The sequence below is a fragment of the Poecilia latipinna genome, unplaced genomic scaffold (assembly GCF_001443285.1).
Source record: "Poecilia latipinna isolate Pla-1442-1.1 unplaced genomic scaffold, P_latipinna-1.0 Scaffold1342, whole genome shotgun sequence".
Classification (NCBI taxonomy): Eukaryota; Metazoa; Chordata; class Actinopteri; order Cyprinodontiformes; family Poeciliidae; genus Poecilia; species Poecilia latipinna.
In genome coordinates this window covers 100,328-114,047 of record NW_015113958.1, presented here as the reverse complement: position 1 = coordinate 114,047, position 13,720 = coordinate 100,328, and the positions used below count along the sequence as shown (strand labels likewise).

The 13,720-nt window shown below is 38.0% G+C and overlaps 1 protein-coding gene across 1 annotated transcript in view; it reads right to left on the bottom strand.

Annotated features, from left to right (window-relative positions):
- LOC106961850 (protein sidekick-1-like) overlaps positions 1 to 13,720 on the bottom strand; it is a gene marked incomplete at its 3' end in the record, with an annotated part of 122,798 nt that overhangs the window by 65,313 nt on the left and 43,765 nt on the right. The window contains exons 13-15 of the mRNA XM_015055913.1: positions 9,460 to 9,641; positions 5,685 to 5,800; positions 1,680 to 1,875 (exon numbers count right to left, since the gene is read on the bottom strand). Coding sequence (XP_014911399.1) covers positions 1,680 to 1,875; positions 5,685 to 5,800; positions 9,460 to 9,641 — 494 coding nt within the window. The remainder of the gene's footprint in view (positions 1 to 1,679; positions 1,876 to 5,684; positions 5,801 to 9,459; positions 9,642 to 13,720) is intronic.

Genomic DNA, 13,720 nt, shown 5'->3' with positions numbered 1-13,720 from the left:
ATGTTCATGACAGGTGTTATGTCATGTTTATGACAGTGTCATGACAGTCTTATTCAACCCCCTTCAAATAAAGTGTTACCGACTTTTGTGAAGTAGCGTAGGTTTCATTCACATTCCCATCACATCTGCATTGACCAGCAAACCCCTAATACACATGCACGTCATTTTTCATTTCATCCATAGCTCTCTAACCCCTCTCCCTACAGAGTGATTAAGCTATTCATCTGAGACATTCAATAACACTCACGCACAATCACATGCGCGCACACATGCAAAAAACTATCATCAAGCAGAATTACACCCACCGTTAACCCTGCAACACGCCTAGCAACCAATCAATACCAGTCCACCACTGTGTTCGCGCGTGTGTGTGCGCGTGTGTGTATATGCTTGGCTTCTAATATCCTTTTCCCACTCAATAATTGCTGGTTGCTAATAATTGCTTGTCTGTCTGCCTAAAGGCTATTGTGTTTATTCAATGGTGTGACTATGTGTGTGCTCTTGTAACTGGGAGTGGCAGCTATTATGTTTATCCATGCAACAGTGGGCTATAAATACCAGCATGCATGAAGACATATGAATCAATTCCCTTTAAAAAGACACAGCAGATTGAACAGAAGTGGCGGGGAAACTAGTAACAAAAGAAATTTGACAAAAAATACTGATGGGCGTGAAAGGAAAATAAGACTTTAAGAGATTAGAAAAAGTGTTGGTGAGTGTGGTTTTTAATGTATTGTGGACACAGGTGGGCATTACATTTAACAGCTGGGTTCAGAAACAAACAGGTACTTAGTTTTATTCTAATCGGCGGGCAAGGCAGCTATGTTTTATTTTTCTGCTTTATTCTCCAAAGCTTACCTGATCAGGCCACTTGGAATTTTTTTTTTTTTTTTTTTAAGATTTCTAAATGTTGGAATAATTAATTTTTTTTCTTCAAATTTAGCAATTTACATACATTCCTCTAGCATCTGAATTACCTTTGGACAAATATGTTTCCTGGAATTTTGGCCTACCTCTCCTGACAGAACTAGTGGAACTGTTCTGAGTCTTATTTGTGGGCCTTCACACTTTTCCTTCTCTGTTCACAGGGTTCCATAGGACTGAGATCTTTGTGATGGCTTTAAACTTTGTGAAGCTTTAACTTCCTGATTGATGTCTTGAGATGTTGCTTCAATATTTCTACATAATGTTCTTTCCTCATGATGTTATTGATTTTGTGCAGCCATGTCTCATGAAGTAAAACAGTCACATTAGGTGACTACTTTGATTATGACAACAGTCAGTGTTTTCAGTCTTGTTCTTCTACAATACTCTTCCTGACACTTTAGCTGATTTCTTCAGTGTGTTTGAGGTGTTGCCCTAATGTTGCCCATCCTTGTGGACCTTCATTTAACTCAGATGTTTTGAATCAGCAGCTAATAATGCAAAGCATCTTGGTGTACTTAATCTTCTGATGTCTAAGAGAATACTAACAAACTTACTAAAAAAAAATCATTCTGGTACTTAGGAAACATAAATAATTTTACTAATCTGAACTGACATTAAACAGGGAAAAATTTGCCTTATTTAATGTCAGACAGTAATAAAAAAATATGTATTTTCATAGATTGTGCATATTCTATTAGAATATTGAAATATACAGTTTTCAGCTGTACACTGCATGTGCAACTAACACTTACTATCCTCGTGTGTCTGCAGAAGGGTGGGTGCACTGCAGGGGCCGTCTCCAGGTGTGGTGAAGCAGAGAGTGGAACCGTAGTACCAGGTGAACTTCCTGAGACCGCTGACTAATCCTGTGTGCCGGGAGCTCGGGTAGTCAGGAGTAATGGTTACCACTCTAACCTCCTCAGGAGATTGTTCAGGCCAGACCAGGAGCTGTGGTAATTTAGAAAAATAACAGCAGGTGACACAAACAATAACTAATACATCTTATCAGAATCCTGCAGCAGTAATTTATTCTCAATCTACATTTTTTTATTTGTCACAGGGGCTTCAGGCCAGGGAATAATTTTTAGAATAACTCAAATTGCATTTTGTAAGCACACACATAATTGCGCCTCCACACGAGCTCTGGTAAATCTTTTTATATTAGTTTAAAAATAATAAACAGCAAAACAATTTTCAGGTTCCCCTTCCAAGAAAAGTGATTTGAATTCTAATCATTTGCTTTTTGATTGTACCTCGTAAGCATTGTCAGTCATAACAGCGACTAATAAAAAAACAGTTTCTTATTTTCCATCCAACTATAAACCTAATAAAAGAATTATTGTTTCGACAGTCAGTTTTGATTTAGATTAAAAAACAGCACTCTTGTTGGAGTTTCTATATTAGCTAACAAACTGTGAAATGTGAATGTTGGCAGGCTTTAACTGGTGATTACTCACAGGCAACATTAAGATGGGTTGTCAACATCTGAAGCTCCTTAAGAAAAGGTAACAAGCTAAAACCTGATGTCTTACTCATTATTATACCGAGGTTAGTTTCAAGATGTCTGTGGATTTAACCTTAAATTGACGTGGCGTTTGACCCAGCACAGAAACACTCTGCATTTGTAGTAGTCTGTGAGAAATATTTATTATTAAAAGCTTTTGTGTACACATAATGAAAGTACAATAGTTTTTATATAATCTAAGTGGTTTTATTGTGTCAGTGACACTTTCATTGAAATATATTTTAATGGATGTGAATCTGATTGTATGATTGTACTGAACTGATTTTTTTTCTCCATAAAAGTCAGATATGTCGCTTGATTTAATTGGCACTATAAATAAATAAACCAAATTGATGTGAATAGAAAATGTGGCACCAGTGAATTAACTAAAAAGGCAATTATGACTGTAGAGTTACCCCACATGGGAGAATGTGCTTCTAGATTTCTCTCTCAAGAAGTTTTATTATATCTTTAAAAATACTGGAAATATGTTTGGAGGGCCTGGTGTAGATTGGTTATAGGTGAAGGTCAACAGCGAGCCTTGGGCTTACATCTGGCAGTAGCCTCTTGCAGGAGACTACAAGCAGCTCTACAAGCAGTGAAACACATGATTTGTTCTGTGAAGAAAAAATAAAACTTGGCACAGTAAGGATTCACATGCATACTTAAAATTAAATTAGCAGATCAAGATGTTTATATCTGTCATTTAAACAAAGCTGCAGTAGAAGTCTGATGAAAGATTCAAACAAAACTACATCCCCTGGGTTCAAACCGTTACTCATCTACTTTGTAGTGCAAATTTCTCCAAAAAGGAAACGGATAAATCTCATAGCAAAAGAGCCAGTGATACCCAGAGACATCTGAGTGGCTGCTCTTCCCACTTCCTGCAGGTTACACCGCAGCACCAATGCTGTTATGGTAAAATAAGGTCCTCTATTATGATTTCCTTTCTGCACAGTGTAGTTTAGGTACTTTGAAAAAAAAGTGCTGATTTGATATCCTCAGGCACCCTGTGTTATTCCACATTCAAAGGGTGCTGAGAGAATTTAGATCTTTCCTTGATATAGTCATGTGAGGGTCTTTGGCTGGGCTGAAATCGAAACCCAAAGATTGCTAAAGAGCATGAACAGCAGCGAAAAGTGCCCATAGCAGACTGGATGATAGATAGACAGACAGACTGAAAGATTTATGGTAGGTAGGTAAGTAGGTAATAAATGTTATTAGCTCTGCACTGAGTAAAGTCACTTCCAAGGGCGTGAAAGTAGAAGAGAGGAAACTTGAGAGAGGAGACTTTGGTTCTTGGTGACGAGTTTACAGCTGTTATTAACTGTATTGTATATAGTCAGTGATGTGTGGGGGAGATTAAATGAGATGAGGATTTGCTTCATTTTCACTTTTAATTAATATTATTATCTACTGCCCTTTCAACAAGATGCGCACACATACACATGCACGCACACATACACACACCCTGAAAAGCTTCATGGATTTGCAGTGGTGGATCCGGTCTTCCAGAGACATCTAACAGAAAGCATCATGAAAAAGGATAGAAAACCATATAGTATTTATTGAGGCACAGAGACAACAATATCCTCGCCGTAAAACAGAGACCCACACACACCCCACAGTGACGCGGGTGAGAATGCAATGCATTCTTTTTGTCATGTTGATCAGTTCCTTGGAGGGGTATGGTGCCACAATGCAGGCCCAGCAAAATCCAATTCTAGAACTGGTACATGAGGATCACTCACACAGTTCATCCCTTGCACTCATTGTGCTTCTTGTTCTGCTTCCTAAAAATGATCTCTATCTCTCCTCTGAAGCGCTCATTATTTCTTCCTGGAACTGACCCGAGACTGAGCCTGGCTGAGCGAATGAGTAAACAACAGCCCAGCGGTCCTGGGAAAATAACCATTGTGTAATAACTCCTGGAAAATGTATTTTTGTTCCAAACATTGACCTACATAAACACACTCACATATCACCCATTATACAACAATGCTCTGTTCTTTTGGATTTTGAAAACATATCTTTATTTAGGAGCATCCACCACGATAAATGACCTGATAAATAATTGCTATTGAAATACTGATGATAGCGCTGCTGGTTTTACATCTGGAAATCTTATCATGCAGACTCAAGAGTCTCAAACTCTGGTCCAAGCCCCACTGCTGGTACCTGAGATGCTTTCATCTGCCAGGTAAAAGTGAAGTACACTCACTATGGGAAGATAAACTTAGAATTAGTGCTTAGTTTATCTAATAAGCACAGAGAAGAAAATAGCAGAATTAACCCTAATCCTCGTTGGAAAACCACTGAGGTTTAACTGCTCTGCTCTGTTTTCAGGCTATGGTTACCAAATCAATCCTACTACTGTCAAGATCCGTGTTTTTGTGTGTTTATTTTTGAGTTTTTCCTGTGTAGTCCTGTTCCTGTGAGTCTCGGTCCTGTCCTTCCCTTTGATTGCTCCCCATGTGTGTCTCATTTCCCCTGATTGCCCGTGTGTATTTAAACCCACCTGTGTCTGTGTTCGTTGTCGGATCCTTGTCGTAGTCAGTGTCGTCGTCAGATTCTAGTGTGCTCATGTGTGTGTCGCTCACAGTTGAACTGATAAGTCCTGTGTCGACTCAGCTCTCGTTTTCAGTCTTATACTCAGTTGCTACCGGTATTAGCTGCGTGCTACTTGCTACCGTGCTGCCTGTGTTTCTGGACTGTAGAGCTCCATTCATTAAATTATTCACTTTCTTCAACATCCTGGGTTCAACCTGCGCCGTCTCCTCACCACCAACAATCACACCTCATGACAACTACAATGTGTTTCTCTGCATTTTGCAAATAAATACAACATTTAATTGTGAGTCATTTAAAAACGAAACTAACAGAAAATAAAACACTCTTATTACAGTAACCATTGCTGTGTTTTAAGCCTATAGAATCCATGTTGGATCTTATAAACTAATAATTGCAAAAACTCCAACTTGTAGCTTTGACCAACTTAAATCACACTTCTGACAAAAATGGAACATACAAATAAGCAACGTTCCAGCCAGCAACACTTCGGCAATTTTAAACTGATACATTTTTAAGAAAAAAATGTATCAAATGTATATGTATTTTATGAATGTATTTTTTAGGAAAAAAAATGTATCACTGCAAAATCCTAAAATCTGAATTGTACTTTTTTAGGAAACGCAATACAAGAGGAAAGTAAACATATGGAGGGATGTTACAGTAACACATATTCAGGGCTTACCTTGTACCCCTGGTTGATGCCATTAATGAACTGTTGAGGTGGAGGGTTCCATGTGAAACGGATGGTGGTCGAATTAATAGCTACAACTTCCACTTCCTGTGGAGGTGCTGTGGGAACTGAACACAGGTACACAGACAAAATAAGTAGTTCAATAAAGTGAAAATGTAAGTTAAGAGGTAAAAAAAATTAAAAATTCCACTGGATTTCTCAAGAAAGCATAGTTGTGTATATTTCCTACAACTCCATTGTTCAACATTTTATGTCCTGTTCAGATCTTTTTCTAATTAAAAATATCTGCTTATACTGCTGAATCTAAATGTCAGACCAACTCATCTGTGCTAAGCTGCAAGATGACCTAATTTCTCTAAACAATGACATCCAATATGTTGCAATTTGCATTTATGTATTTTGCATATTATTAACTTTGAAATGACTTAATAAAGGTCTATTACAAACTGGGTTTAAACAATGGGTCACTGGATGAATCCAGAAGCCAGTTAGCTCCTCTCACATTAATCAGTTCGACCTCACAACACATAGCACCATTTATTGATTAAAGCAGATTGAATCTCATGAAAATCTGACATTTTATCCATATTAACATCTTAACTTGCAACAGGTACTCCAGTGAGTGAGCACCACACTTGCATCTTTTTATCTGAAACAACTCTTCTACCAGACATCACACATGCTTCCTTCAGTCAGCATTGTTTTAAATGTGTTAAAATCTGAGATGTCAACATGACTAACCTTGCTTGGTTTTAGGCATTATTTGATTTCTTTTGATTAATTAATTTTGATAAATATGACACACTGTTTTGTAAAAGTATTCATGTCCTTTAAACATTTCCACATTTTTATACATATATCCATAAACCTGACTGTGTTGTCTTGGCATTTTATGCAATAGACCAACACAGAAGAGTGGACAATTGTGGACAAAAATAAGCAAGTAAATTATTAAAATTAATAATAATTTAAAGTATGGCATGCATTTGTACTCAGTCTCCTTTGCTCTGATACCCCTCAATAAAATCCATCAAAAGCAACTGCCTTCAGAAATCACCTAAGTAAATGGAGGCAACCTGTACTGCTGTTCTGTGGAGGCCTCAGAGATTTGTTAAAGAATATTAAAGAACAACCAGCATCATTGAAGATCCAGGAACACAGCAGACAGGTTAAAGTTCAATCTGTAATCTGAAGAGGAGCTGCTGAAATTCACAGCTCAGGTGGGAGAATCTGACGGCAGGGTAACTACTCACTCTGCACTGCTCAGATCTGGACTTTATGTAAGAAAAAGCCTCTTAAGAAGAGTGGCTCAAAGAAAAGGAAAAGGAAACTTTTTCACTTAGGTCAGTACTGATGATGAAGCATGGTGGGGTGGTGGCAGCATCATGTCAGCATGCTTTTTCAGTGTGGACAGGGAACCTACTCAGCGTTGACAGGAAGCTGGGTGGAGCTAAGTACAGAGCAGTCATGGAGGTATACCAGTTAGAGGCTGGGAAATATACGGGAAAGGGACAAAATTCACCTGAAAACACACATCCAGAGCTCCAACATAAAGGTTTACATCAAATAATATTCATGTGTTAAAATGGCTCAGTCAAAGTCCAGACCTAAATCCAACTGACGCCTTGTGCCAAGAGTTGAAAACTGATGCTTAACAAAAATTTTCATCTAATATGACTGAGTGAGTTATTTTACAAAGAATGAGACTTAGTTCTGTAGATGTGCATAACTGGTTGTATCTGTAGTAACAGTGAGATGCTCTAATGACTCTAGGGGGCATGATTATAAAAGTGAGCACACTTTCCAGATTTAAATTCATAAAACATTTTGAAAACCATGTACTGTATCATTTTTCTCCCAAATCAAAAATAATTCACTACTTTTTTCTGCTCGTTTAGTAGATTGCATTATTGTTTTTTTTTGTTGTTGTTGTTGTTTTATTGATGTATGTTACAGAAAATGAGTCTGAAGAGATTTTTTCCAGTATAAATAAAGGATTCTAATAGCATACCACATATCATATGACCTCACAATAAAGATTTCAGGGCAAAAACTAGAATTTATAACATCAAAGCAATGCTCTGAAACTACAGCAGAACAGAAAACACTTTGCAGAGTCAGTACAATCTATTAATGAAAAAGATTCAAAATACAAATATTTCACTATCCTCCTGCTATATAAACATCTAACTGCCAGTCTGTGGTGGCTCTGTGAAAACTACCAGAGCAGCTATTCAGTGGCAGAGAGAGAGAATCCATCATGAACGACTATTAAACCCAGAGAGAGGTAGAGAGGAGTGACCGTTAATCGTGTGTCTGTATGTAAGTTTGTGGGCATGTCATAGTGATTATATGTTAATGGGTTTATACTGCAACTCTAAAGCCTGGCTGTTGCATGATGGGAATGCCCTGTAAATCAGATTTTTTAACTAAAGGGGCTATATGACACTGGCATATATAAAGAAAACGCACAAACAGATTCTTCAGCCTGGAACGATATTCAAGAAACTTCTGCAATAGTGAGAGGCATGAGAAACGACAGGAAGAGTAGGAAGACAGAGAGGCAGACAGAAGATTAATTGATATTAAAGATGTTCTCTCAGTCTCTGCCATGCCGACCCTCCTCCCAGGGAGCAGCTCTTTGCCCCTCGCAGCTCACAGCTCCAGATAAAACTCTAAACTATGCCCTTCGGGGTAATCTCAGTATGCGCCAACTCCCGAGGCCGCTTGTGAGAGAGCAGGAGAAAAGTAATGTTATCAGAGTTTAACACAGACTTAAACCATATCCTCTCAGAGACAGTGAGAGGGAAGAAATGTCCAATCCATCACAGCCACTCCCATTAAAGCACATTAGAATAATTAATGAGTCTAACTCTCTCTCCTGAGTCTATAAACCTGTCTCCAACTCTTGTAATGATGACTGTGAGTTCTATGTTCACATGTGTGAGTGGATCCGCTCATCTTTAATAATTATAATATAACATTGGAGTAAAAATCAGCAAGAGACAAGAACATGTTTAAAGAAGATTAAACCTTACAACCATTTCTGCTCATCTTTCTTTTTTTCATGCTTATATTTCCTTCCTTGTTTACATTATTGATTTTTTTTATAGAGTTGAATGTGCATTCCTGGGAGAAGCCATGTTTCCTAAAATAATCACACTATTATCTGTCAGATATATCTATGGAGCTGTTGGAAAACTCTTTTCCCATCAGTTCCCTCCATCCTGCCACGCCTCCTGCTGCTTGTTAGCCAGATGGAAGATGAACTGGAATCCCTTCAGCACATCCTGGGTTGCCCTTAGAGTCTCCTCCCAGTCGACTGAAAAGTGCTTTGGCTGCTAGGGGATGCCTCGGGGGCAACTTTAATATAACTCAGAACAGCATCAACTGGCTCTTACTGTAATACTGAAAGGTTTTGAAGCTGCAGAGAGAGCCAGCATGTACTTGTCAGTCAACGGATCAGAACATTAAAAACAGGTGAGAGGAGTGGATCATGTCATCATTACATCATCCCTGTCTGTCAGGTCTGCTGTTGCTACAACAGATGTGCAGCTCTTCGGAGTTCATCAAATGTACTTGAACCCACTGTATCTTATCTCAAGACACAGTCGTCCAGGACTAAAATTACTGCATGTACTGGAATCCTGCTGAATAAATTCAGCACAATTTCTTTCTGAAAGCAGCGATGATTGAAAATGTTCTGTATATTTGCTGTGAGAGGCATAAATGAGGAATAAAAATGTGCGTGTGCATCTCCACCGACCTCCCTGCAGTGTGTACTCTGTGACAGGCCGGCTGTACACGCCCAGGCCAGCTCCTGTGTAGGCAGCCACCTGAATCTGGTACTGAGTCCAGATGATGAGGTCCTTCAGCAGACAGTAGTTAGTCTCTGGGCTGCTAATATTCTTCTCTTGGTATTCCCCCGGCAATCCAGCCAGACGGTACCTAAAGACACACATAAAAGCTTGTAAATGCATAAAAGCTTGTAAATGGATATTGAAATTTCTTGTGCGGGAGACATCACTGCCGAATGATGGTCCTGTAATAAAACACAGAACTTATCAGATAAGAATTGTTCCCTCTAGAAAACCAAAACCTGAATCCCAAAGCCTTGTCTTTGGAGTCAACCAAGACACAAGAACTCTGGAGAAAAAACACCAGTACTTTCAGTACTTTTTTAGTTTCAGGACAGGATAGTTTCTTTAGGAAACATTGTGCATCACAAAGTGGCCATCAGATGTTAACCCAGAGAAGTTGTTTGTGCTCATATCTCAGCATTTGCAGTCAGAAGGAATCATTAACACAAAATCCAAAATCAGTTTTGGAAGCTAAGCAATGCAAGACTCTAAACCTTGAAGTTGTTTTTGCAAGAAATATATCTTGTGAAATTATATACTATAATATTTGAGTTACACCACAAACTTTCTCCTTTTCCAGTTCTTCTCCCTCCTTGTCAGTTGAAACAGTGTGAAGTCTTCATATTGTATTAACCACCATAGCAAAAACATTTTGCATTTGCAATAGCTCACAGTTTCCTTCAGTAAACCAGCTTATGTGCAATGTGGAGGTGTGGGTGCTTCTCTCCTTTGGGGATGTCTATTGAATACGGACAGCAGCACAAGCATGTGCAATTATCACACTGCACTGGTGTGATAATTGAGATTTGTTGAGTGTTTTCATCACAGCCAGACCAACGGTAGGCCACAATGCACACTAAGATTCATGTGCAGTCGAGGGAATTTTAACTCACTATTGGTTAATGTGTTTTTCACTGCAAAAGACTACTTACAGTCTGCAGAGGCTTTGCTAATTCTGGCTTTATGGTCTTTTTAAGCCTTCACGACTTAAAAATCAATGTCAAGTGGAAAACAAACCAACATTCAGATTGAACTGATCACTAAAAAGCAGTAAAGGACAAACATCCTGGAAGCAAAATGTTAATGAGCAGCCAGAGCCAAGAGGAGGGCCTAGTGTAATTTTATACTAGTATTTATCATGCATATTTCTTCCTTTATTTTATAAATGGGTCTTTTCTGCACAAGTCAAGACCTTTTAAAGATCACTAAAGACGGTAAGTCTCTAATTTCCTTTCCAAATAGTACACCTTGATGGCTTTTGCTTTAGTATGTGATTTAAACGATCATTTAAAAGAATAGATGACCCACCGAGAGACCAGGGAAGTGCATTACTACTTCAGTTTTGTTCATATCTGATAGAGCTGAATGGAGCAATAATCCCCATGTCAGCATTTTAATATGACACCTATTCTCTATAACAGGATGTTCCAAAAATGCACTGGCTGCATCAGCACTCAATCACACATACTATTGCACACACACACACACACACACACACACACACACACACACACACACACACACACACACACACACACACACAGAGACAAATACAAATTCTGAGTATGCACTGGGGGCCGACATCAGTTCTCTGCAGAGGAGAGAAGATAACCTCTCTACTTTCTATCTCTACCTGACACTCTGGGAGACGAAGAGGAGGCGGACGAGGAGGAGGAGTGGGGCCAATGGAAAAGAGAGAAAATTGAGAAAATAGAAAAATAGGAAGAAAGGAGTGAGAAACTGGCAGCTGACACAAGAAGAAAAAGGAATCCAAAAGGGGAGGAAAGAAGGAGTTGGAGGCTGTGTCCTACAAAGCTGAAATGATACAGCAGGGATGTCTGAGTGTGCATTGCTGTTTTTTAACTGATTTCTGAAGTGGAGCCAGTGAAGTAGAATAAAAACTTGATAACTTCAACTACAATTATATGCAAATGTGTGTGTTTGAGACAGCTGATGACAGTTTGATTACACGGACAGTGTGTCATACTTTAGGTAGACATTACAGAAGAGGAGATCAGCCCAAGGACAGCAGCAGCATCCTCAAAGAGCACTCGTCTCTGCATGTGAAAGTATGCAACCAGGTGTGGTTTTAAAATCTCTACATTGTGTGTAGAGATTTCTATTCCAAATATATCAATGTGTCGCTAGAGAGAACTTTACCACTGATCTGTGTATTTTGTATAAGTGTGCAAACATCTTTATTGATTGATGAATATTAATATCCGTCCATTTATCATCTACTATTTACAATACACATACAAATGTCAATAACAATACTACAATAAAAGCAATAAAAGTGGAATAATTTAATGGTTCCAAATGTTTTTTTGTTTTTTTTTTTCTAAAATATTTCAACCTTAGTCATTTAGCCAATTCAAAAAAAAATTGATATTATCTTGAACAGCATTTCATCACTCGTTTCTCAATAAATAAGTCCGTATAGCTATTTCTTACCAAGAGATTTTTATTTTTTTATTTTACATATTTGGTCAAAGTTTCACTATGTCCTTAGAGTATAACATGAGACAGATAATGTGTGAAAAAAATCAACCTCTTCTTGGCTCCTTGCAGTGCTCCTACTGCCATCTACAGAACTACGCAGCTCCCAGGCAGGAACAACAAATCAGAGGCTGGAAGAATATGTAATTTGATATGCTGTGTACATGCTGTTCACTCCCCAGTAGCTGTTGTTTATTAGTCTTATGCTAGAAATTACATTTCCAACACCATTTAAAATGTTCCACTTTTATATTTCTGTCATTTTCCCAAAGGTTGTGGGCACCAAAACAGACGCTTTGTGTTTTCTGGTCAGTTGACATGGCCTGGAAATTCTCCCAGGTATAATTTTGACTTTAACCAAGCCAGGAAAGACCTGCAGTCATTTAGATTTTTTTTTCAGGGTTCTTCTCTGAGCTTGTGAATTAATGATAAGTCTGCTCTGGTAATTATCTTTTACTAAATGATAAAGCTGAGGTGATGGTGTTTGGACCCAAGCCCAAAATGGTAGCTCAGTCCCTTTCTGTTCATGGCTTTAGCCACACTCATGAAGCCAGATTGATTCTGTTCTTGGCTTTTCTAAACATTTTAAGAACATTACTAAAACAGCACTTTTACAAATTAGGAATATTAGGAAAATATTAGGAAAATCAGCTAATTTATAGCTGATGTAGAAACTCTTATTCATGCCTTTGTCTCCTGCTATCTTGATTATTGTAGTTCTTTATTTTCTGGTCTACCTCAAAGTTCTTTCCATCATCTTCAACTTACAGAAAACACTGCAGCTGGAGTTCTCACAAGACCCCATGAATATCAGCACATCACTCCTGTTCTGTCCTCATTGCACTGGCTCCCGATGACTTTAAGAATTGACTTCAAAATGTAATTTTTTTTAAAAATCTCTGAAAAGTCTTGTATCATCATATTTAACTGAGTTTCTTACCCCTTACATCCCGTCTGGTAAGCTCACATCCTTAAATCAGCTACTACTTTCCACTCCCAGAGCTGGACTGGTGACAGAAGAAGGAAGGGCTTTCATGGTCAAAGCTCCTGATTAGTGGATTGATCGTCCTCTAAATATCAGACAGGTCTCTTCATTGTCTTCTTTTAAATTATGGATTAAAACTTACTTGGATAATAAGACTTTTAATGTGTGAATTACTATTATTATTATTATTATTATTATTATTATGTTTTTCTTGTCTGCTTTTCAACTTCTTGTGATTGGGGGATGATGTTTTTTTGTTGTTGTTGTTGTTTTTTTTTGTTTTTTTTTGCCTACTTTATATTGTCAGAGAGGTTCCAGTCATTTATTCCACAGGTTTGATTGTAAACTGACCTGGATGTGACTTGTGAATTTAAACCAGGACAAGTTGTTATTTAATAATTAAATCATGACTTAAATAGGTGAGCAGTTATATTTTCACATAATGTTAGGATAATATGGATAGCTTTTCCCCTTAATAAGTGCAATCATCATATGAAAACGCTGCATGCATTTTGTATTCACTGAGGTTATCTATGTGTGGTATTTAAATTTACTGATGATCTGAAACATTTCAGTTTCTGCTCTGTACAAATGAAACGAACGAATGAATGAATGAACTTGTTTAATCCCAGAGAAATTCACAAATTTCAGAAAAACATGCAAACATCACACATATATATATA